This window comes from Cyrtonyx montezumae, unplaced genomic scaffold, assembly GCF_038088225.1.
Source record: "Cyrtonyx montezumae isolate F1298 unplaced genomic scaffold, pur_monq_1.0 scaffold_17, whole genome shotgun sequence".
In the NCBI taxonomy this organism is placed as follows: Eukaryota; Metazoa; Chordata; class Aves; order Galliformes; family Odontophoridae; genus Cyrtonyx; species Cyrtonyx montezumae.
In genome coordinates, this window is record NW_027071903.1 from 14,228,831 (window position 1) to 14,250,509 (window position 21,679).

At 62.1% G+C, this 21,679-nt stretch overlaps 3 protein-coding genes across 10 annotated transcripts; 1 reads left to right on the forward strand and 2 right to left on the reverse strand.

Annotated features, from left to right (window-relative positions):
- Positions 1–35: 35 nt before the first annotated feature.
- On the reverse strand, positions 36–8,506 carry ADGRG1 (adhesion G protein-coupled receptor G1). The gene is made up of 14 exons (XM_065733344.1): positions 8,450–8,506; positions 5,206–5,293; positions 4,555–4,962; positions 4,060–4,177; positions 3,822–3,969; positions 3,568–3,699; positions 3,287–3,403; positions 2,809–2,854; positions 2,505–2,605; positions 2,312–2,427; positions 1,726–2,000; positions 1,332–1,443; positions 838–1,106; positions 36–673 (listed from the first exon to the last, which is right to left on the reverse strand). The coding sequence occupies exons 2-14, from the start codon at positions 5,243–5,245 to the stop codon at positions 552–554; spliced, it is 2,004 nt and encodes a 667-aa protein (XP_065589416.1). The 5' UTR covers positions 5,246–5,293; positions 8,450–8,506; the 3' UTR covers positions 36–551.
- Positions 8,507–11,058: 2,552 nt separating this feature from the next.
- On the reverse strand, positions 11,059–14,609 carry ADGRG5 (adhesion G protein-coupled receptor G5). Of its 8 annotated transcripts, none has more exons than XM_065733324.1 (12): positions 14,485–14,609; positions 14,008–14,081; positions 13,825–13,903; positions 13,618–13,759; positions 13,192–13,329; positions 12,957–13,073; positions 12,715–12,861; positions 12,519–12,637; positions 12,167–12,432; positions 11,994–12,093; positions 11,379–11,641; positions 11,059–11,276 (listed from the first exon to the last, which is right to left on the reverse strand). In XM_065733324.1, the coding sequence occupies exons 2-12, from the start codon at positions 14,069–14,071 to the stop codon at positions 11,203–11,205; spliced, it is 1,509 nt and encodes a 502-aa protein (XP_065589396.1). In that variant the 5' UTR covers positions 14,072–14,081; positions 14,485–14,609; the 3' UTR covers positions 11,059–11,202. The 8 variants fall into 8 exon arrangements, with proteins under 8 accessions (XP_065589396.1, XP_065589398.1, XP_065589404.1 ...); XM_065733326.1 differs by having other exon boundaries at positions 13,618–13,756; positions 14,485–14,608; XM_065733332.1 differs by lacking the exon at positions 14,485–14,609 and having other exon boundaries at positions 13,825–13,886; positions 14,008–14,079.
- Positions 14,610–16,892: 2,283 nt separating this feature from the next.
- CCDC102A (coiled-coil domain containing 102A) lies at positions 16,893–21,048 on the forward strand. Its single transcript, XM_065733333.1, has 8 exons — positions 16,893–17,502; positions 18,199–18,416; positions 18,536–18,644; positions 18,871–18,987; positions 19,064–19,273; positions 19,554–19,724; positions 19,806–19,909; positions 20,669–21,048. Exons 1-8 carry the CDS (start codon positions 16,951–16,953, stop codon positions 20,793–20,795), a joined length of 1,608 nt encoding a protein of 535 aa, XP_065589405.1. The 5' UTR covers positions 16,893–16,950; the 3' UTR covers positions 20,796–21,048.
- Positions 21,049–21,679: the final 631 nt, after the last annotated feature.

The following is a 21,679-nucleotide window of genomic DNA, read 5'->3' on the forward strand; positions in this document are numbered from 1 at the left end:
AGCTCACCAACAGCACAGAGTCCGGGGAGATGCACTCAGAGTGGGTATGACTTTAATGGGCACAGGTCTGACGTGCGAGCGCAATCATTCAACATTTAACACCATACAAAAATAGAGAAACATTCAACAAAATAACAAAAATAGATCATTTCAGCTGCGAGAGGGATGTCCCCATGGCTGTTATTCTGTCATCGCCTGGAAAGGGCCCTATCAGTGGCCACAAGCGAGGGCTGGAGATGGGGTCTTCCCCACCTGCTGGCCTTGGGGCAATGGAAGGGACATTGGGAGGCACAGAGGGCCCTGTCCCTGCCCCATGCCACAGCCCTATGCATCCCTCTGCCCGGCCCCAGGAGCCAGCCCCGTCCCTTAAGGAGCAGGCATGCAGAGTTGGGGACACCCAGATACTCAGGGGGACGCAGTGATGGGGAACATGGGGCCAGCGGAGGCAAGGGGCTGAGGGGCCCCACCGTGGGTCCCTGAACTCCCAGCAGGTGCAGTAGCGAAGCGACCACCCTCTGCCAGGCAGCCCCACGGCACGGCCAGCGCGGGGCTCAGCCGGGGTGGCTCTGGCTGCTGTTGGGCTGTAGCTTTGCGCTGTCAGAGCTGCACTGGAAGTCAGAAGACTTTTTCGCCTCCAGCACCATGGTCCAATACCAGAGAAAGATGAGAAAACCTGGGAGAGGAGGGAGAAAAAGGTGGGTGAACCCCTTTGAGGGACCATCAGCAGCTGAGAGTGAGGCAGCCGGCCCTTTCACAGCCCACCACTGCCTCACCAATCCCACACAAAGCCCCAGGGCAGCTCATGCCCTTTGGGGGAGCCCAGTACCCCAGGATCACCTTGGAGTGAGTTGATGATGGTGAAGATGTAGAGGGAAACGAGGCGGAAAACACCAGAGGTGAAGGAGAAGAACACCAGTGCCCATGGAATGCCCAGGAGGATGCTCAGCCCAAAGAGGGCTAGCACGTGCTTGAGCTTGTGGCCTTTCTTGTTCTGCCGGAGGATCTCCCGGACCATGGCCCCCAGCATGACCAAATTGAAGAGGAACACCACACTGAAGAATCCCAGGTTCACCACGTTATGGATCAGTGGGCTCGTGAGCCAGCATCTAGTGGGAAGAGAAAGGACAGAGGGTTACGCTGTGTCACCCCATGGGGGCACGAGACAGAGGGTTTGGGGGAAGCATGTTAAACACAGAGTGGCGATCCCCTGCCCCACCCTACAGAAAGCCCCAGGAAAGGCACAGCCTGGAGGGATAAGGAGAATCAATAGGATGTGGTGGAGGGCTCAGCCAGATACTTTAAGAGCAAGCGAGCAGCTTCCTGTGACTTACATGGTTGCGTTGGTGGATCTTCCACCAATGGATTCATAGACGGGAATGTGGAAAGGGCCATAGTTCGTCCAATCAGTCAGGAAGATCATCATCACACAAGAGAAGGGAAGACCTGCGTGTCAAGAACAGAGTGAAGCAGCCACCCTCATTTTAGGCCACAAAAGATCATAATATCACCCAGCCATACCCTCCTGTCCAAAGCAGGGAGGTGTGAGTGCCTCCTGTCCCAAGCCCATCTGTATGGGCAGCCCTGAGTACCTCTGCTCTCAGATACCTCTTCCAACACATCTCCATCCCCATCCAGACGCCATATATGGTAGAAAAGACTCAGGAGCAGAATCCACATCACCCCACTGCCCTGCCCCTTGGGGGTCTCAGCCTCCCCAATCCTCACCCCAGCCCACCAGGCAGAGCTTGAGGAGGAAGTGGTCATGGTAGGCGTTGAAGACTTCGATCACAAGCCGGTAGAGGTTGTAGCCCTCGATGCCCATCCAGGTGAGGCAGCTGAGGAGGGAGAAGTGCAGGAACAGCCCCCCAGCTCTGCAGGCTGCCTGGCTGCTGCTGGAAGCCAAGTGCTCCGAGACGAGAAAGGTGAAGTCCAGCAGAAAGATGGCACCCAGCAGGTTCATGTGAATGTGCATGCTTGTGATCTGGTCTCTCTGCTTGCTCCTGGCAAAGCGAGGGGAAGAGAACTGAGCACCACACCTGGCCAGTATCCCTGGTGCCCTAAAACACCCCATGGTGTCCCACTGGCTCCTGTTGCATGACAGTAACCAAGCTGATTTCCCCAGTCATTAAAAATAGCTGGTATTTTTGAGCACCCTGCAGGAAACCTGGCCAAGGCAGTGGTTTTTGGAGCAGAGCAATCTACTTTCTTCCAACCTGGCTCCTTCATGGTGCCCCTAGCTGCGCCACCCAGTGGGAAGAAAGCAAAGGGAGCATGGGTCGACCTGTCAGCCGAATAGGCGCCCGCACCATACCTGAAGTAGAGGAAAAAGATGGTGGAAATGGATGCCACAGCTGAGATAAGGCAGCCGATGTACGTGATGATGCTCAGGGAGTCCCTGTGCAGGTAGGAAATCTCTGGAGAGGATACCTGGGGAGAAGGAGGAATGAGGGACAGTGAGGGAAGAGTGGGAAGGATGGAGGGAGCTGTGGGAAGGTGCTACCCACCATCAGCACAGCGAAGTAGGTGAGGTGGTTGCATCTGCAGTCTGTCTGGGTGTCTCCCTCCACTGTGGTGCAACCATAGCTATCCCAGTTCCCAGAGCTGGCTGCAAGAGAAAGGGAGAGCAGCAGGAACAGTGGCTTTGGGAGTTTGGAGCTTCCAGTGTTCTCCTGCCACGGGGAAGGTTTATGGAGCTGGAGCGAGGCAGGGAGGTGCAGAACAGCACATCTTTGGTACCCAGCTGAGGGAGCAGGGACAGCATCCACACTTCACATCCAAACACAGACCCTCCCGCAGCCATACACTCACCCGTGCTGTCCTTCCTCCAGAAGACACACAGCGGGGTCACTTCCCTCTGAAATGACAAAACCACGGGTGCTCAGGTGCTGCACAGGGCTCCGGGCCCACAGCCCAGTGAGAAGCTTTGGTAGGGGCAACATGGGGCAGGAGGTGAGATGGTTTTCAGGACACACATGGGCCTGCATTGGCTTAAGGTAGAACTTCTCTTGGCAGAGCAGATCCCTCCTCCCAGGTCCCATTTTTAAACAAGGGGTTCAGCTTTGAGCAGCTGAATGAATGAACCAAGGAGCTGTTACTCAGTGTTTCCAGTTCTGGAGACTGTGCCTGTGGTGAAGCCCCAGAAGATGCCAAAAGTTGTACAGAAAGACCAAGGACATGGACCCACTGGGTTGTGATCACTCTTCAGCCTAACAGGGCCTGAGCCCTCCTCGCCCTCGCTCTCTATTCCTGGAGGGATTGGGTGCAATGAGGCTGTTTCCCCACCTACCGGCAGCTGGTTGTGGAAGAAAGTGAGGACCACTGGCTCAGAGAGGTTGGCCACCACCGTGTCCACCAAGGAGATGCCAACCACCTTGTCACCCAGGATGTGGCTGCTGTTTTCGTCCTGTGGGAGAAGGAGGTGGTAACGCCACAGGAAGGGAGAGACCCCGAAGAGGAAGCCCTGTGCCTCCTCCCTGTCTCCTGTAGCTCATCTTTGGAGCACCTAATACCACTGAAGCAGGGGATGGATGCAGGGACACCCATCATGCCACACAGTGCAGGCATTACCTGGAACATGGCCTGGCTGTTGATGTCCACCAGGAGCACCCTGTGCTCCACCACCTCCTCCTCCTTCTTCTTTGCCATCCCAAATAGGCTGCTTGGCAGGTCCACGGCAAAGCCCTGGACCTCTTTGCTCTCCTGCAAGGACAGACCCACTGGGATGGAGCTTGGGTGGAGGGTTAGGCTGGTGTGTTGCCGTCAGCCCTTCAGGGGCAGTGGGGATGAGCGGGGTGCCTTGCCCCAGGGCAACACGGACCCACCTCTTTTGGGGAAGTGAAGGCCAGGTGGTGAGGAGCCTGCGTGGGGCTGATGCTCAGCACGGTGGCACGCAGGGCAGCCTTCTCAAAGGTCTGGTTCTGTCCTTCAAGCTCCACCTGTGCCAGCATCCTCTCCAAGTCCCCGAGTTTGCTGTAGAGAACAGAGCACAGTGAGCGGGGCCAGGAAAACGGATGGGCATGGCTCAGCAGATGCCCCGTGATCACCCAGCCCCACACTCACTGCCAAAGAGAGCTCTGCTCCATGGAGCCTGCAGCTGGCACCTGCACGAGGAGGCCATCCAGGGCAGCAAGCTCCTTCTCCACGTCCTGCTTCCAGACAGGCATCATCCCCGGAGGGGCTGGTGGCACAAACAGGGGATGGCATCAGGACCACTGGCAGCACCAGCTTCCCCCTGCCCACAGCCCTGGTATGACCACAAGCAAAAAGCTTTGGCGTGACCCTATAAAGATCCAATCCACAGGGCTCCTCCCGGTGCCTGCAGCTTGGTGCTCCTTGCAGAACTTCCTGGGATTTTATTGGACTGAAGCACCTTTGGAAATCTCTTTCTTCATCTTTAGGGATCTGCTTGCCCTTGGGTGCCATGGGCTGCTTGAGCCAGTTTCCCTTCCCATCACTCCTTAGCATGGTGCTGATACCATCACACCACAGGTGCCAAGGTGATCCCAGCACTGGGTTAACCCACATCTTACTGAAATAACACTGAATTGCCTTTACCAGGGAAGAGATATTCAGATGCACTCTCAAGGGAGGTGTTCTTCTTGCCCTTGAAGACATAGGACACGTTGAAGATGGAGGCCTTGGTCTTGTCAACCTTCCACTTGATGCCACCAGCTGGACCGTGGCCCAGGAGGAAGCTCTGCTTCCCATATGCCAACCGGAGGGTCCTGTTGGCCTTGAACCAGTAGATGCAGAAGCGATACCCCCCCAGGGTGTGTGGCAGGCTGTACTGGTACGAAGCGTTTCTCCTGTTTGCCAAAAAGGGGCTTCTTATCACCAGTGCTTGGGCTGTGTTCTCAATGGAGATGTTGGCACGGTTGTACTCATAGATGACAGAGCTTCTCTCAGTCTGGTTCCTGTCACCGCAGAAGCGGAAATCCTCCTGGTGGCCGCTTGCCCCCACTCCTGCATTGCATAAGGACAGAGAGACACTGCTCAGCCCGGGGGCAGTCACCCCAAAGCCCACCCTGCCTGCAGTCACAGCAGTGTGCTGGGCTCCTTTTCTCCCCATTGACAGACACAGCTGTGCAGATGGATGGAGACCAGCTCCTTTCTCCAGGTTCCCACCCTGGAGTCCCAAGTGCAGGAGGTGTTTCACCCAAAGGTGTCCTCAGCCACTGAGCAGGACGTGGCAGAGGGGGTTCCTACCTTGGAGCGGGGGGAGAAGCAGCAGGAGGAGGACTTTCATCACGGATAGCTCTCAGCCTGGGATCTGCCTCCCAGCAGCAAGCGGAGCCTATAGGGTCACAAAGAAAAGAAAAGGAGCCGAGGTGGAACAGCAGCTGGTGTCACAGTCAGCTCTGGGTGCCACTGCCACCAGCAGGAGCAGGCATCCTGACAGCCCCACGGGGCTGGGAGAGACACAGGGGCTGAGGGGCTCCCTCCTGCTCCCTGCCTCATATCTTGGTTCCTGCCTTGGCTTCTTTTGGCAGGTGATAAGAACAGAAGGAAACAGCAGTTTCCTAACCCCTCGAGCCTAGAATTATTTTCGCTGTTACTCACGGCAAGGAGCTGGTCGTGCCCCACACCACAGCAGGACCCCACACCTCCCCCCGTCCCCACCGTGTCTCATTTCCCACACTCCTGGGGCCACCTTTAGCTGGGACTGCAGCAGTGAGGGCTGCATGGGGACACGAAGGTGACAGCTGCTGCCACACAAAGCGGAGCTGCAGCAACATGCATACAGAGAGGTTCCCACCAGCAGCAGCGGCCACAGCGCTGCGTTGCACGGCTGAGGCTCTGACCACCACCGTGATGCTGGACACGAGTGGAACGCTGACGTCAGACAGTGTGATTAACGAGAAAGGCTCTTCTGTGGCTTTAAGTCCTTCTGTCGGTCAGCACGCTGCCACGAGCACAACGGGACCACTGAGGTCCCTGGTGTGGGTATGGCACGGGCACGGCTTGGCAGGGATCGGCCCTTTTGAGCCATTCCTGATCCCAGTCAGAGACAGAAAACGAAAGCCCAACCGGGGCCCAGTGGAGGTGAGCAGCGATGCTCCCCCCTGCTCGCCCGACCCGCTCGATTGCTGCTTCCTGAGCTGAACAATGGCGAGAGAAAAATCCCCCGGCACAGCGGGGAGAAAGCTCACACAGCCCTCAAAAGGCACTGCCCGCTCTCCTCTGCATCCGGGGGTCACTGGGGATGCAGAGCACTGCCAACTCCTCGTACCCGGGGGCAGCAGGGCTGGGGAGCATCGGGGTACCCGGGTACCCGGGGCCAGGGATGCCCCCACTCCCAGGAATCCTTTGAAAGCCACAACGAGGGGACAAGAAAGCTTTCCCCAAGCCCGAGCCCAAAAGCTCTCCAGGAACATGCATCAAAGCATCCATTTTGCCCCAGATCAGAGGTTGGGCTTTGGAGCGGTCCCCTGTTGGCACAGGGCACGTGTATTTCCCAAAGGTTCAGCCCCCGGCGTGGGGACATTACACTGTGTTCCCTCAGCACCGTGACATGAATGCACTCATCAGAAAGGGAAGCCAAGGAATAACACTGTGACCTCTAAACCTGGAAAAAAACACGGAGCCCGCTGGGAAACTTTCCCCCTTTTCTGGGTGAGCAGGCAGCAGGAATTTGATCGTGGTGCTGATGGCGGGAGGGCATTGCACGTGATGCTTTCCCCAAGAACGGAAGATGCTCTCACATGTCCAACAAACACAGGGGATGGGTTGACGAGGGGAATTTCACCTGCTTTGCTTCCAGGCCCCTTAGCACGATGCACCCAAGGTGCTAACGGGGGCACCCGTGGGGGGAGTGGGGAAACCGAGGCACAGACCCACGCACAGGGACTGGGTCCGCCTTCACAATGTGCTTTTGTCCTTGGCCTGCAGCTTGCAGGCAGCCCACACATTGCTCACGGCGTCGGCACGCCAGCCCCTTCCCGTCACCAGTGGGCATCAGGCACGTGCCCTCGGCCACTGGGGTGACTGCAGATCCCATGGGAACGCGTGGGGCCGCCACGGCCCTGAAAATGCAGCGAGCATCCTCAGAACACAACGTGACCAACGTGAGAGGGGCAGTGGTGGTGTGAAGGGTGGGGACCCTTCACTTCTCAGCAATGAAAAACACAATGCAAGGCACACCCCAATGTGTGATGAGGGCTGCAAGAAGCTGCTCTGCTCCCCACCTCGCCAAAACCACTCAGCACCCTGCTGCAGAGCCAGGTACTGGATGGCAGATCCCCACTCCCTGCCAAGGCCCAGCTGTCGGCGAGCTGATGGGAAAGGAGTTGGCGGCTTGGCAGCGGCCAGCTGGCACACAGCAGCACCACGGTGTCCCCACAACACCCGCGGGTGACCCCAAAAAGGTGCGCGGTGCTCGGCCCCGGGGTGCCGCGTCCCGGCAGAGCGCAGTTGTTTGTGAACCTGTTGCTCTACGAATAGCACCCGCGGCGGGCTGCGGGATTAAGAGCTGGATGGCGACCAACTATGCGGCGTTTAAAGGGTCGGGGCTTCATTCCCGTGGGAGCGGCAGACCCGCAGCGGGGCGGCACCGTGCGGGTGGGATTGCCCAAAGCCTGCTTTTGTGCCCCAAATCCCAGCATCCCAAAGCCTCCCCCGCCCCCTCCTTGCTCCCTGCTGGTGGTGGCAAGCTTCTGTGCCCACCAGACCGTGAAATCCACGTTGGCTGGCAGCCCTGCCCGCAGCCATGCTGCCAGGGGGCTATTCCAGGAGATTTCATTCCGCTTTCCTGCTGCTGCTCTGGGCCCCATTCCCTTTGGAGCCCTGAGAGCAGCGTGCCGGGACCGGCAGCAGCAGGCACAGGGCTGCAGGAGGAATCCTCCGGCGGGCATCGGGGTGGGAGAGCACTCTGTTGAGACACGCCGGCTGCTCCGAGCCTGCACGGAGCGGGGAGCACTCGTGGGCCCCGAGGTTGGGGGGCCACACAGGTTGTGTGCCACGGCATGGTGTGGAACGGTGAGGAAGGGCGTAGAGTGGAGCAGCGTGGCACGGAATGGTGTGGAGTGGAATGGCACAGCATAGCACGGCGTGGAGCGGCACGGCATGGTGTGGAACGGCGCAGGATGGCACGGCACGGCATGGCAGAGAGGCCTTGGCATGGCTCAGCTGTGCCGAAGCAGCAGCCGGGTGCAGCTGCCCCGCGAGGCGGCTCCACAGCCCTGCAATCCAGCCCGGCTGCGGGTACCGAGCCCGATACAGAGGAGAAAGAGGGGAAGAGCCCATAGGGACGGAGGCTGAGAACAGAGAGACCCCGGTTAGCGCGGACAGAGGCGTTACACCTTGCGCGGAGCCACAAAGCACCCGACACGGAGCTCCCGCACCGCGCCCGCTGCCGGCGGCCGCATCCCGGGGCAGAGCCCGCAGCATCGCCCCGCTCCGCCGGCAGCGCGCACCCCCGGCCCCCCCACTCCTCGTCCCCCACCGCCGGTACCTGTGCTCGGGCCGGGCGGGGTGCTCCGTCCCGACGTCTGTCGGCTCAGCGCAGCTCCGCACGGCTCGACGGAGCTCTGAGCTCGGCTCGGCTCGGCTCGGCTCGGCACTCCCCCGCCCCGCCTTCGCTGCCGCTTCCCCCCCCCCCCGGGGCTGGCGGTGACTCAGCGGGGGTGGGAGCCTGTCGACAGCCTTCGCCCCTCGGCTGCGGCACCTGCTCGTGCGATGGAGCCGGGCTTGGTGGAAGGAGGGGGGGGGGGGGTCCGGGCGGCATCGCCCCCTCGGGCCCGGGACTCGGTAGTGGGACCGCGGTGGGGCGGGGGGGGAGCACCCCCGGGAGCTGGGGCTGGCGGGCGGCCAGGGGAGGAAAAGAGTTGTACGGCTGCCAGGCTGCACGCCCGGCTGGGAAAGGGATTAAAGAATAACAGCCGATGTGAGAGCGGCCGGGACACGGCGTCCTAAGAAGCGCGTCCCGCTCCGTGCAGGAAATGAGGGTTTGGGCAGCGGGACCTGAGCACGGCGCTCCCCACGCCCCGCGCCCCATGAGATGTGGGGTCTGAGTCCCTATGGCAGCACGGTGCGTGCGGAGCTGCTGCAACGCAGCGTGGCCAGGATCCAGCCCGGGCAGCCCTTTGTGTGCCATGAAAAGGGGGAGCCGGGCTCCAAGGAGATGGCGGGGAGGTGGCCAGGAAGCGTCCATACACGGCCTCTCACGGATATTCCCAAAGGGCTGAATGAGACTTTTCTTCCTTTTCATGCTGCTGGGGGAAGGGTGGACGCGGCGGCACGGGGACAAAAGGAGCCCACCGAGCACGAGGTGCCGCGGCCACACCGGGAACAGGGATGGGAACAGAATGGGAATGGGATGGGAATGGTGCTGGCTGTGCCTTGAGGGGTCCCAGCCCCATGCCTCGTGCTCTGCCTGCATAACCCATGAGCTGTGGCCCCTTTGTTCCAGCTCGCCCAGGGCTGGTGCACGCTGCATCACGCGGCCATGCCGTGGCCAGCACAGCTCCTTCCAGGGCAGCCATCCCCTTGCACCCACATCTCCCCCTGCTCCCATGCACACGGTGCAGGATGAAGCCCCCAGTGCTGATCCCCTGCCCCTGGGTCACAGCTCCTATAGGGAAAGGACATCTGGGGCCGTCCCCCTGCCGCTGTCCAGGGAACAAAAAGACTTCTGTCCACACTAGGGCGTTATCAGGAGGTCGGTAGAGTTATTTTTGGGCTGACGTCTGCACTTGTTGATGTTATTGGATGATCTGGAAGTCAGTAGGGCTTGCTGCTGCCTTCAGAGACCTGCGTGAAGCACTGGGGGAGGAAATCCTCACGTTGTCCCTGCGGGGGAAATTTGCCCTTGGGCTTCAGCCAGCAACGCTCCCTGGGCCTGATAAGGATTTACTGCTCGAGCTGGGCAGTTTGAGTCTTCGAAACCTCTGGGACTGGAGATCCTCAGGATCCCATCCCATGCCCAGAGGCACTGCATGGGGCTGGGCTCTGGGCAGGCAGGATCCCCCAGCCCTGCAGGACTCCTGCGTGCACCCCGGGCTGCAAACCTGCATCCTCATCCCAGCGATACCAACCCAACCCAGGAGCCAAATGCTTGCACACTGAGAAAATACACCTGATAAGGCTGTGGGAAAGATAAATAGGGCCGACTCTCCTTGAGGGCGTGCTGGGCTCCAGGTTCCTATCACCATCCAACACAGCACGGGGACAGCAGGGCTCCTGGCACCTCAGGGTACTGGTCCCTCAGCCCGGGGACAGCCATATGAGGAGGGTACGGTGAGGCCATTGTTTTCCAGGCACCACCGGATACAGGAACAGGCAGAGGAATGCGCCGATGTCGGTGCAGATGCGGTCACCGGCGCGGGCGTGACTCACACGTGGGGTGCGGGGCCAGGACGGCGATGCTCAGCGCGGGGTTTGCTTTGCTCTTGGCAGCCCACCAGGCTTTGTCGAGGAGTGAGCGATGACAAAGTGCTGAGCCATGCCCAGCTCATCGCTGCCGAGCCGCGGCAGGACAGCTTTTGTCCTCGGTGTGAGCGGGACGGGTGGAAACTCAGCGGCAAATTTCCTTTGTGCACAGAACAAAGAACAAGGGCGAGCGGCTTCCTTCACTCTGTTCCCAGAAATAGGTCCCACGAAGCAACCAGAAAGGGAAAAACACTCAGCAGAGCGGCATGGGAAGAGCTGGAGCCGCCCCACATGGGGATAGGGGGGACCCTGCAGTGTGACGCCTGTGACATCCCGCAGCCCGGCCCCAAGCCCTGGGTGAGCAGAGGCAAACTGGGGCTGGTTTGGGCTGACCCTGGGCCACCACCTCCTGCAGCCACATTCCCTGCCCCGCAGTTGGTCCTCGCTGTGTGCTTGCTGCAGGCTGGGCTGCTGCAACCCCAATGATGGTGGCGGGGTGGGGTCGGACTTGAAGGTCTCTTCAACCCATAATGGTTTTACGGTTCTATTTAGGGGCAGGGTTAGGGGATGGTCAGCGGTCGGACTCGGTGATCCTATAGGTTCTCTTCCAACTTAAGCGGTTACGGTTCTATCAAAGAGCTTGCTCGCACCGCACAGCTCTGCTCCTCGTTTCCTTTCGTAACGGAGGAAAACCCGTTTCCCACAGCCGTCAGCTCTCTTTCCCATCGACCACACTCCAGCCCATCGCCCTGGTGCCCTCTGGCGGCTCCTCGCCGCCTCCGTCACCGAAAGCCACTTTAATTAACGCTGAATGCCGAGGCCCATCCCGCAGCCCCGCTATCTGGAGGCGCTGCTGTCGGAGCCACGCTTGCTGCGGTGCGTGCTGAGATACCAGAGGCAGAGGAACACACCTGGGGGTGCAGGGGGGGTGGCACGGTCACCGCCATGGGCACCCCAAGTGCCGTGCTGGGAGGACGAGGGAAACCCCCCCAACATCCCACCCGGGTGCTGACCTTGCAGGGAGTTGAGGATGGTGAAGAGGTAGAGCTGGGGCACGAGGAGCACGCCGAAGGCGCAGAAAGCCGTGCCCCAGGTGGTGCCCAGCAGGCAGGTGAGCCCCAGCACTGTCACCCAGTCCCTCCTCGCCCTCTGTTGCTGCTGCCGTGTTCTCCGCAGCACCACCACCACAGCTGCCAGCACCAGCACGTTGAACAGCAGGATGAGGCCGGCGTAGCACAGGGTCATGTAGTGGGCTGGCGGGCTGGTGAGCCAGCACCTGGCAGGGACAAGGGACAGCTGTGTCCTAACCCTGGTCAGCCCGGGGTACATGGGGTGCACGGAGTCCCTGAGGGTGCATGGCTAACCCAAAGTGCGTGGGTGCATGGAGAACCCTGGGTGCATGGGTTGGATGGGAACCCTGAGGTGCCTGGTGTCCCTGGGAGCACGTGGGTTACCCAAAGTTCATGGGATGGATGGGTAACTCCAAGTTACACGTGGTGCATGGGGAAAATCAAGGTTCATGGGGTCCATGGGGAGCCTAGGGTTCATGGGATCTCTGGGAACGCATGAGTAACCCAGAGTGCATGGGGTGCTCAGTGGGGTGCCCAGGGTGCAGCCCCCACACTCACATGGTCACGTTCTTGTAACCGTCAGCGGTGCTGATGATGTGGAGCCCATAGATTTCTCTCTTGAAGATGAGCACAGCCACCACAGCCAGCATGGGCAGACCTGGGGGCCAAGGAGAGGCCGTGTGGGGCCGGGCAAGGGCACTGGGGCAGCAGAAGCCCTCGGGGACACTCACCCCAGGTGCCGAGGCAGAGCTTGAGGAGGTAGTGCCGCACGTAGATGTTGTAGACCTTGACGAGGAGGAGGTAGAGGTGGAAGCCCTCAGCTCCCATCCACGCCAGGGCACAGAGGAGGCTGCCATGCAGCAGGGCACCTGCGGCCTGGCAGCTCCCCGTGGTGCCCGCAGCCAGCGGCTCGCTCAGCAGGAAGCTGGCATTGAGCAGCAGCAGTGCTGCCAGCAGGTTCATGTGGATCCTGGTGGTGTCGTCCCGTGGCTGGCACCTGCAGGAGGAGAGAGGGCACGGGGGGCAGGGGGCTCCCACCACACACAGCATGGCATGGTGTGGCACGGCATGGCACGTCTTTACCTGAAGATGCAGCAGAGCAGCAGGGTGCAGAAGGTGGCAGCAGCCGAGATGGAGCAGCCCACGGTGCTGATGTAAGTGAGAGACTGCAGCTCGGACTTGCTCAGGTTGTGTGCCTGGATCTGCCCGGAGATGTGAGCACAGGGTGAGCCCCGGGGGGGGATCTATGGTGGAAGGAGGAAGGGTGGGAGCCACGCACCAGCAGCACGGCGAAGTAGGTGAGGTGGTTGCAGAGGCAGCGCACAGTGCCCTTCTGGTGCTGGGTCTCGCAGCCCTCCCTGCTCCAGCTGCCAGCACTGCCCATGCCTGCGGGCTGCCAGAAGACACAGGTGGCATTGGAGGCGTCCTGGTGGGAAGGGGATGGAAGAAATGAGATGGGGACAGTCTGCTCCTTGGGAACTCCATGTCCCCAGCGTGGCAGTGCAGTGGAGCTCAGCTCACCAGCTCCTTGTTGTGCCAAAAATGGATCTCCACGGGGCGCCGCAGCCGGCCCACCTGCCTGTTGTGCAGGAAGGCCCCCAGGATGTGGTTGTTCAGCACAGAGCTGTTGTGCTCATCCTGTGAGAGACAGAGCAAGACGCCTTATGGGGCCCCACCGCAACCCCATAGCGTATCTCCACGGGGCTGCTCCGGGGGTGCTCGGCTCTCCCCAGGCATCCTCATCACCAGTGCTCACCAGGAACATGCCAGCAGTGTGGATATAGATACAGACAAGCTTCTGCTCCTCCTGTGCCTCCATGCCTTCCATCAGCTCCACTGGGAAATTGATGCTGTCCTTGGGCAGCGCTGACGCCCGCCCTTTGCTCCACACCGACTGTGGGGGCAGCGGAGGGGTCACGCTTTGGCGGGCACCCCCTGAGCATCCCCAGCCCCAGGATCCTGGCTCCAGCACTAGCTGCATTTTGCAAAGAGGGGAACTATGCTGGGGAGAGCAGAGCTCAGAGCGGGGAAGTGTGGCCGCAGCAGTGCAGGAAGTGCTGCGGGACTGCCTTGGGACCCTCTGCACTACGAGGGGAAGTGGCCCCAACTCCTCCTGCACCAGGAGGTTGTGGGTAGAGGCTGATGCAGGAGCACTTCATGGGAAGGGCACAGCGGTACCCACCATGCTGCTGCTAAGGTTGAGCCCTCGGAAGCTGCCAGCCGTGATGCTGAACACAAAGGCCTCCAGCATGTTGGTTTTGAAGCTGAGCCCCTTCTTGCCAGGCGCGCTGTGGGCCAGCGCCTGCTCCAGCTTCGCTAACCTGCTAGGGGAACAGGGCTGGTGGGATGTGGGGGTGTGGGGAGACAGCGAGGATGGGGCTGCACTCACCTGTCCCAGTTGTGCTGGGAGCTGCCCCATTTCAGCCCCTCTGTCAGGTTATTCATGCAGCTCTGGATGTACTCCGTGCCTGGGAGAGAGGTTCTGGGAGGCAAGCCCCGACCGCAGCACCTGCCCCACTTCCATCCCCACCTCCCCCCACCAGCAGCACAGGGCACGGGGACATATCCCAACCTTGGCTGGGCAGGACAGGCTCGGCGAGGCAGAGGACGAGGGCGGTGAGCAGCAGAGTGGGCATCTCCGTGACCCTGCGAAAGGCACCCAGCCCCATAAGCTCACTCACACCCCCAGGGCCGCCTTTTGGGGCAGAGTGGATGGGGCTACAGCCACCACAGCCGCCCTCCATGCAAACCCAGCGGTACCCGAGCTATGGCACCAACCCGGCCCCGAATTCCCCGGGAGGAAGTAGTAGTCCCAGCGCAGGGCTGGAAGTCACCCAGCAGATTTGCATCCTTCACAATGCCGCCCAGAGCTCCTCCCTCACTGACCCCAAAAGCAGCAGCTCGCCCACCGCGAGCCAAGCAGAGGGGTTGGGCGGTGCGGGGCTGCTCCCAGTTTGCCCCCGGCATCATTGTGTGGCCCCACTGAGAAGCGGCCCCTGGGCCCCTCCTGCCCCATGGAGCATCCCATGGCCTCGCACAGAGCCCTTACCTGCCGGGCCAGCGGGAACCGAGCGGTGCTGCGGTGCGTCGGGAGCTGCCGTGACAGCAGCACCGCCGTGGGGGCGGCTCTGAGTGCACTGCGGGTCAGAAGGGGAAGTGTTCGTATGCAGACGAGCGAACGAAAGCAATGGCACTTTCGGATTTCCCACCTCTCGGCCCCTTTCATGCGGGATGAGTTTGTCGGGGCTCAGCCACACCGCTGCCACAGCGGCCTCCCTCTGACCCACCGCAGCCCCTTCTGGCCTGGGTTTGGCTGGGGCCCCCGAGCATCACCCGGTGCTTTTGGGGCGGGCTGTGACTGCAGACCCCGCATCACTGCCGCGGCTCCTTGGCATCCCCAAGCCGCCCACGGCAAAGCAACCGGCACAGAAACACCCAGAGCTCTCCATTTGGCCACCAAAGAGAGCCACCGAAAGCTCCCTCTCCCAGCAGCTGTTTCCTCAAATCAGCCCTTTCAGCCTCGGGCTCTTCACGGAACTTCTGCTCTCCTTTAAAACTCGAGACGTTCACATCCGACGCCGCCAAAACACATTGACGGCCCCGGCAGCAGCGTTCCCAATCCCGTCTCGGTGCCAGCACGGCTGCTCCCCCATAGCGCCTGCAAAATCGCTCTGCTCCGAGGGAAGGAGAGGGGGAGAGGGGGAGAGCCCCTTCCCTGGCGCCGTGCGGTTCTTTCCAATGGAAAAACACCGGGATTGGAGGGAAGGGGCGAGGACGTGCGCAGGCAGCGCGGTGCTGCTGGGACTTGAAGCTCGCTGCTCGCCCCGCGCTGGGTGCCAGCATCGCCCGTGGGAAAGGGGTGAGCGGGGACGCTTTGGGTTCTAGGAGCTGTTGGCTGGAAACCCTCCAGCAAAGAGGGAAATACCCGGGGAAAACAGCCCTGGAAAATATGCAAAAGAACGGAGTTTTGGGGGCCTACGTCCCGTGGCTGCTGGGACCCGGGTAGGGGGGGGGGGGTAGGAAAGCACAGAAGATCAGGGGGATGAAGGCACATCACCCCAGAGCCCGGAGAGACGGATGTGGGGCAGGGGAGCTGCTCCCCGACCCCTGGCCCCACGCAGGGAACGAGCCGGGCGGGGCGGAACACGCGTGGGACCCCCGGGGCGGCCCACGCCGCTTCGGGCAGCGCCCGCCCCGGGCTGGGGGGCGGGGAGCGGCGGGAGGAGGAGGAGGAGGAGGAGGAGGCGGTGGGAGGAGGAGCGCGTTCCGCCGGCAGCGGCCCGGCCCGCACCGCACCGCACCGGATCCGGTGAGCGGGAGGCGGCACCGGGCGGGGCGGGCAACTTGCGGGGAACTTCGGTGGGACGGGGGGCGGGACGGGATGGAGCGGAACGGGATGAGCCGGGCCGGGCCGGGCCGGGCAGCGCCGCACCGGGTACGGACCGCACCGCACGGCACAGAACCGCAGCGCTCCGCTCCGCACCGCACCGCACCGCCGCGGGGGGAGCGGAGGAATGCGGCGGTCCCGCGGGTGGGACGCGTCACGGCGGAGCGGCAGCGGCCGCGGCCAATGGGGCCGCGGAGGGATGGGCGGTCCTCCATGGGGGGAGTGGGGGGTGGTCCCGCGTGGGCCGCGCGCGTTCCGCCCGAGCTCTGCACGCCGAGTGCGGGACGTGGCACCGCGATGGCGTTGAGTTCGCGCACGCGTCCTCCCGTCCGCAGCACCCCCGGCCCCGCAGCGTGGGCTGCGTGGGGTCCCCCCGCCCCTCGTGGGCAGCGCGCTGTGGGGCCGCGGGATGCGGGCGGGCGGCCCCGGCCCTGTACTTATCCCATTAGGGAGCGCTGCAGCCTCCTATTGAGGTTTCCTGGCGTGGTTTCCCGTTTTGGCAAAGCCCGGCAGCGGTCGGCTCAGCAGCAGCGGGAGCAGCTCCTGCTCCTTGGGGTGTCCGCAGCCGCTTCTGTGCCCCTCGTGTAGGGTGGGGAGAGGGGGGAAGAAGGGGGATGGCATGCAAGAACTGCACCAGAGTGGCTGTTCCCACTCAGAGCCACGGAACGGTTGTGTTGGAGGGGACCTTGCAGCCTGTTGAGCTCCGACCCCTGCCCCGCACCCATCCATGGCTTGGGGCACCTCCGGGGATGGGGCACCCACGGCCCGGGGCAGCACTGCCAGCACCTGGCTGCCCTCTGGGGGAAGGATTTCCTCCTCGCACCTAACCTACATCTCCCCTCTTAGTTTGAAGCCGTTCCCGCTGTTGGCCCACACCTACAAGTCTCTCCCCTGCTGCTGTGAACCCCTTCCAGCACTGCAGTGCCGCACGCCGTCACCCCACGCTCCCCCACACTGACCATCCCACTCCCACAGTCCCCATAGGACCGCGCTCCTTCACCGCCTCACCCCACGGGCCGTACGCCCTCATCCTCGTGACACCTCCTGTCTCCCACAGGTCCCGAGGCGCAGGGGGGGGGACACACCCCGAGGGTGATGCTGCAACCCTAGGACCGGAGGAAGGTCACCATGAGCCAAAGCGGTGCCCCACGCCTGGCGGGCTCCCCCCAGCTGCATGGCGGCTCGCTGCTGGCCCTGCTGGGCCCCGAGCGGGGCGGTGGGAGCGAGCCGGGCCCCACTCCGTCCCCTCCGTCCCCACCCAGCGGGACGCCGTCGCCCGGACCCCCTCCAGCCCTACTGGAGGCGGACTGGGAGGGCCGTGAGGAGCTGCGGCTGCGGGAGCTGGAGGAGGCGCGGGCACGGGCTGCCCAGATGGAGAAGACGATGCGCTGGTGGTCGGACTGCACGGCCAACTGGAGGGAGAAGTGGAGCAAAGTGAGGGCCGAACGCAACCGGGCTCGAGAGGAGGTGCGGCAGCTGCGGCACCGTCTGGAGGCGCTCACCAAGGAGCTGGCCGGGCTGCGCAGGGAGCGCCAGGAGGGGATGCAGGAGCGGCAGCAGCTGGGCCGGCAGCTGGCACGGCTCCGCGGCCACGACGGCGGCACCGAGGGCGATGGTGAGGCTGACCCCGAGAGCGAGCCTGTGCGGGATGTGGGGGCTGAGGCACCTCCTAAAGCCAAGGTGAGGGGGGAGGGGGAGTGCTGCCTGGTGGGGAGGGTGGGAGTGGGGCTGCGGTCTTGTTGGGGTGACGTGGGGTGGCTCTCGTGGCGGTGGGGGGATGAGGCTGTTCGGGAAGATGAGGAGGGGGTGTTGCCCTCTATGGGATGGAGCAGCTGCAGCGTATGGAGCTCCGCTTGGGAATTTCTGGACTTAAGAGACTTGTAGCATCGTGAGAGACCTCTCAGATCCCCAAGCACAGCCCACCCCCACCGTGCCCACTGCCCACGTCCCTCAGTGCCACATCCCCACGGCTCTGGGACACCTCCAGGGATGGTCGCTCCCCCACCTCCCTGGGCAGCTGTGCCAATGAGGGAGGTCAGCCATAGGAGGTGTGGGTGGGCTTGCAGTGTGTGTCAGCTACCAGCAGGAGCAGCGTCACATTCTCGGGTTCTCATCCTCATGGTGGCCTTTGGTCTGGAGCATCACTCTTAGGGGGAAAGAGCTGGGACTGATCAGCCTGGAGAAGGCTCCAGGGGAATCTCATTTGTGCTTAAAAATAACCTGGGTGTGCCATGAGGATGGAGCTGGGGAGGTCTGGGAAGGCTGTGTGGCTGGAACAGGGGATGCTGCTGCTTATCACCCACCACAACAGCACCCTCCATGGGGGCGGCTGTGCTTCCCTGGTGTGACCCCTTCCTCCTTGTGCTGCAACTGCAGGAGCTGGAGCTGATGGAGAACATCCTGAAGGGCAAACAGGAGGGCAGTGACAGCTGGGAGCAGCGCAGCACTGCGGGCACACGGAGCTCCTTCTCACGCCAGGAGCGGAGCCGCCTGCTCTGGGAGGACGTCAGCGTTGTGGAGGAGGATGCCTCCAAAATCACCGCCCTGAAGCTGAGGCTGGATGAGTCCCAGAAAGTGCTGCTCAAAGAACGGGAGTGAGTGCTTCAGGCTGCAGGCTTGTCCAGTGTCACCCAGCCTGGCTGATGGCTGTCCCCCCCAGGAAGGGGCACACTGTGAGGCTCTGCCAGCTCTCACCAGAGCTATCTCTCTGCAGGGACAAGCTGGCGCTCAGCAAGAGCATTGAGAAGCTGGAGGGTGAGCTGAGCCAGTGGAAGATCAAGTATGAGGAGCTCAACAAGAACAAGCAGGAGGTGATGAAGCAGGTGAGCAAGGCGTCCAGGAACCTCCAGGGGGGTGACATGTCCCTGGGTTAGTGCCATTGATCAGCCATAACTGGTCCTTACTCGGAGATCTGGAGGCTCCAGGCACTAGTAGAGGTTGTGGGTGCGGTGTGGTCATTGGGCTGCATCCCTCCAGCCTGAGTGGGACCGTGGGGACAGTTGAGTGGTGGCAGGTGGGTGCTCACTGCCCGCCTTTATCCCCCTGCAGCTGAACATCCTCAAGGAGATCCACCAGGACGAGCTGGGACGCATCTCAGAGGACCTGGAGGACGAGCTGGGTGCTCGCTCCAGCATGGACAAGAAGCTGGCAGAGCTGCGCATGGAGGTGAGGCACTCCCGTAGGGAAAGGGAGGGCCCGGAGGAGCAGGGGGACCCTGCTGTTACCCCGCATCCCTCCCCAGATGGAGCGGCTGCAGGCGGAGAACGCAGCCGAGTGGGGCCGGCGGGAGCGGCTGGAGACGGAGAAACTCAACCTGGAGAGGGAGAACAAGAAGCTGCGGGCGCAGATCGAGGACCTGGAGGAGGTGCTGGCTCGCAAACGGCGTCAGACAGCCAGCGCCCTGGACACCGACCTCAAAACCATCCAGGCTGAGCTCTTTGAGAAGAACAAGGTGTGAGGGGCAACCCCATCCCAGGCCTCCTCAGCCCAGGGCCGCCTCCTCCAGGGAGCCCTGCGTCCCCTTGTACTCAAGGAATGTGGAAAGGTGGCACTTAGGGACAAGGTTTAGTGGGGTTGGACTTGGGGATCTGAGAGGTCTCTTCCAACCTTAATGATTCCATGATGCCGTGTCGGGGGTGGCAGTGCATGGAGGTGGCAGCCCCTCCATTACCAGGGCAGTGGGAGTGGAAGGGGCTGTGGGGAAGCCGTGCTCAGCCCCTACGTCCCCGCAGGAGCTGGCCGACCTGAAACATGTCCACGCCAAGCTGAAGAAGCAGTACCAGGAGAAGACGGCCGAGCTGGCCCATGCCAACCGCCGCGTGGAGCAGCACGAGGGCGAGGTGAAGAAGCTGCGTCTGAGGGTGGAGGAGCTGAAGAAGGAGCTGGCCCAGGCCGAGGACGAGGTGAGACCCTTGGGACCCATGCCTTGGGAACAGAGTGGCTGTGCTCAGTGCCGACGGCTGCATTTCCATTTCCTCCTGCAGCTGGATGAGGCCCACAACCAGACACGGAAGCTGCAGCGGTCGCTGGACGAGCAGACGGAGCAGAGTGAGAGCTTCCAGGTGCAGCTGGAGCACCTGCAGTCCCGGTGAGTGAGCGGTGGGGACCCAAGGGTGGGCTCGTGTGCTCCCTGCACCTATCCCTTCCCAATGTCTGCCCAGTCCACAGGGCCTGAGTGCCCCCAGCACTCCCACGGAGCAGCTCAGCACCGCTGGGGCTCTTCTGTCCCTGTCCCTGTCCCTGTCCCCGGGTGGCACTGCCTGAGCCTGCAGGAAGGAGGGGATGCAGGCACAGGGAGCCCGTGGGGCCTCGGCTTTATTGCTCCTCAAAACTTTTCTCTGGCCTCGCTTTGCTTCTCCAGCAATAAAGAGATGAAATGGCCGCGAGAGAGATCGATTCTGCTCCGGAGCGTCTCTGGGAAGCGCTCGGGGAGTTTGTTTTTATAATCTTCCTTTGTTTTATCGGGACGTGGTCATTAAATCATAGAGGAATAATGGAGGCTTCGTCTTCCCCCCTCCCTGCCCCTGCAGCCCGCCTGCACGCTCAGCCTAAATAATTCATGCTTTCCGGTAAAGCACTCTGAGCGAGCGGGGAAGCGATGGGAGAGCCACATCCTCACCATCCCGGGCCCTCCGTTTCAAATTTTCCCCATAAATCTTTGCTGATGAATTTTAATGCGGGAGTCGGGTGAAGAGCTAAAAGCAGTGGCACCGATCCCCTCCCCCAACCCCGCAATGCTCACAAAGGGTTTTTGGGCCTTCCGTGGGGAGAATGCAGACGGGGAAAAGGCCACAGCCCCTGGGACGGGAGCGGGGCTGCCCCCCCTTGCAGCAGCTCTGTTTTGCAGGCTGCGGCGGCAGCAGAGCACCCCGCTCTTCGGCAAGATGCGCAGCGCCCGCTTCGGCCCCGACGACCCCGGGGACGGCACCAGCGACCCCGACGAGGATGAGGACTTGCAGATCCAGGTGCCCTAGTGCCTGGGGCCGTGGGGACATCCCGTGGTGGTTCCCTGCCAACAAGTGCCTGTCGTCACCGGGCTCATCCCAAACTGCTTTGCAGCGCACCCTCTGTGCCGTGACCCCGCTGTGGATGGGGAAACTGAGGCACGGGGCAGCAGGGAGGAACTTGCCTGGGGATGTCCTGAGCTCGCTGCCTCTTGAACTGATGCCCCTTGGCTACCAGCTCCACATCGACCAGCAGGACCGGGAGGAGGAGGGAGCCTGGGGTGGAGAGTGGAGTTGAGCTGAGCAGGGTGAACCAGGGCCTGCAGCCCGCCAGCCTCTCCTGCCCACTCCTTTATATATATATATATATATAATTTGTTTGTATGTATTTGTATATGATTTTTTTTACCATAAACGCCAAACGCAGCAGGGCTCAGGCTGATGGTGTCTTGGGCTGGAAGAGCAGTGACGGAGGGAACGAGCGACAGTGAGGGGCAGCACTTGGGGCTCAGTGAGGTGCTCCTGGGGCTGGGGGTGTGCGTGGCTCTGGGGGAGCTCCGGAGCTGACCCCGGGCTCTGACCACGGTCTGCAGCCCAGCTCGGAGCCGCTGGGGCGCTTTGGGCGAGCTCAGACAGAATCTCATTAAAAATTAACACTGCGGTGAGCTCATCGCTTCGCCCCGCTTCTAATGGGTTGGCTGAAGGCACGGCTCTTTGGCGCTCGCTTCCTTTTTCAATGACCTTTGTTTGCAGCGAGCATTCATTCTTTTTTACGGGCCAGGGGGACGGGCAGGGGGAGGCACACGGCGTGTGCCCGACGTGTCCCCGACGGGGACCTTCCGTGCCGGGACGTGGCCGGGACGCAGCGCTCCCGCTTTGGGGCGTTCACTCTGAACCCTAGTGATGTCCGCGCG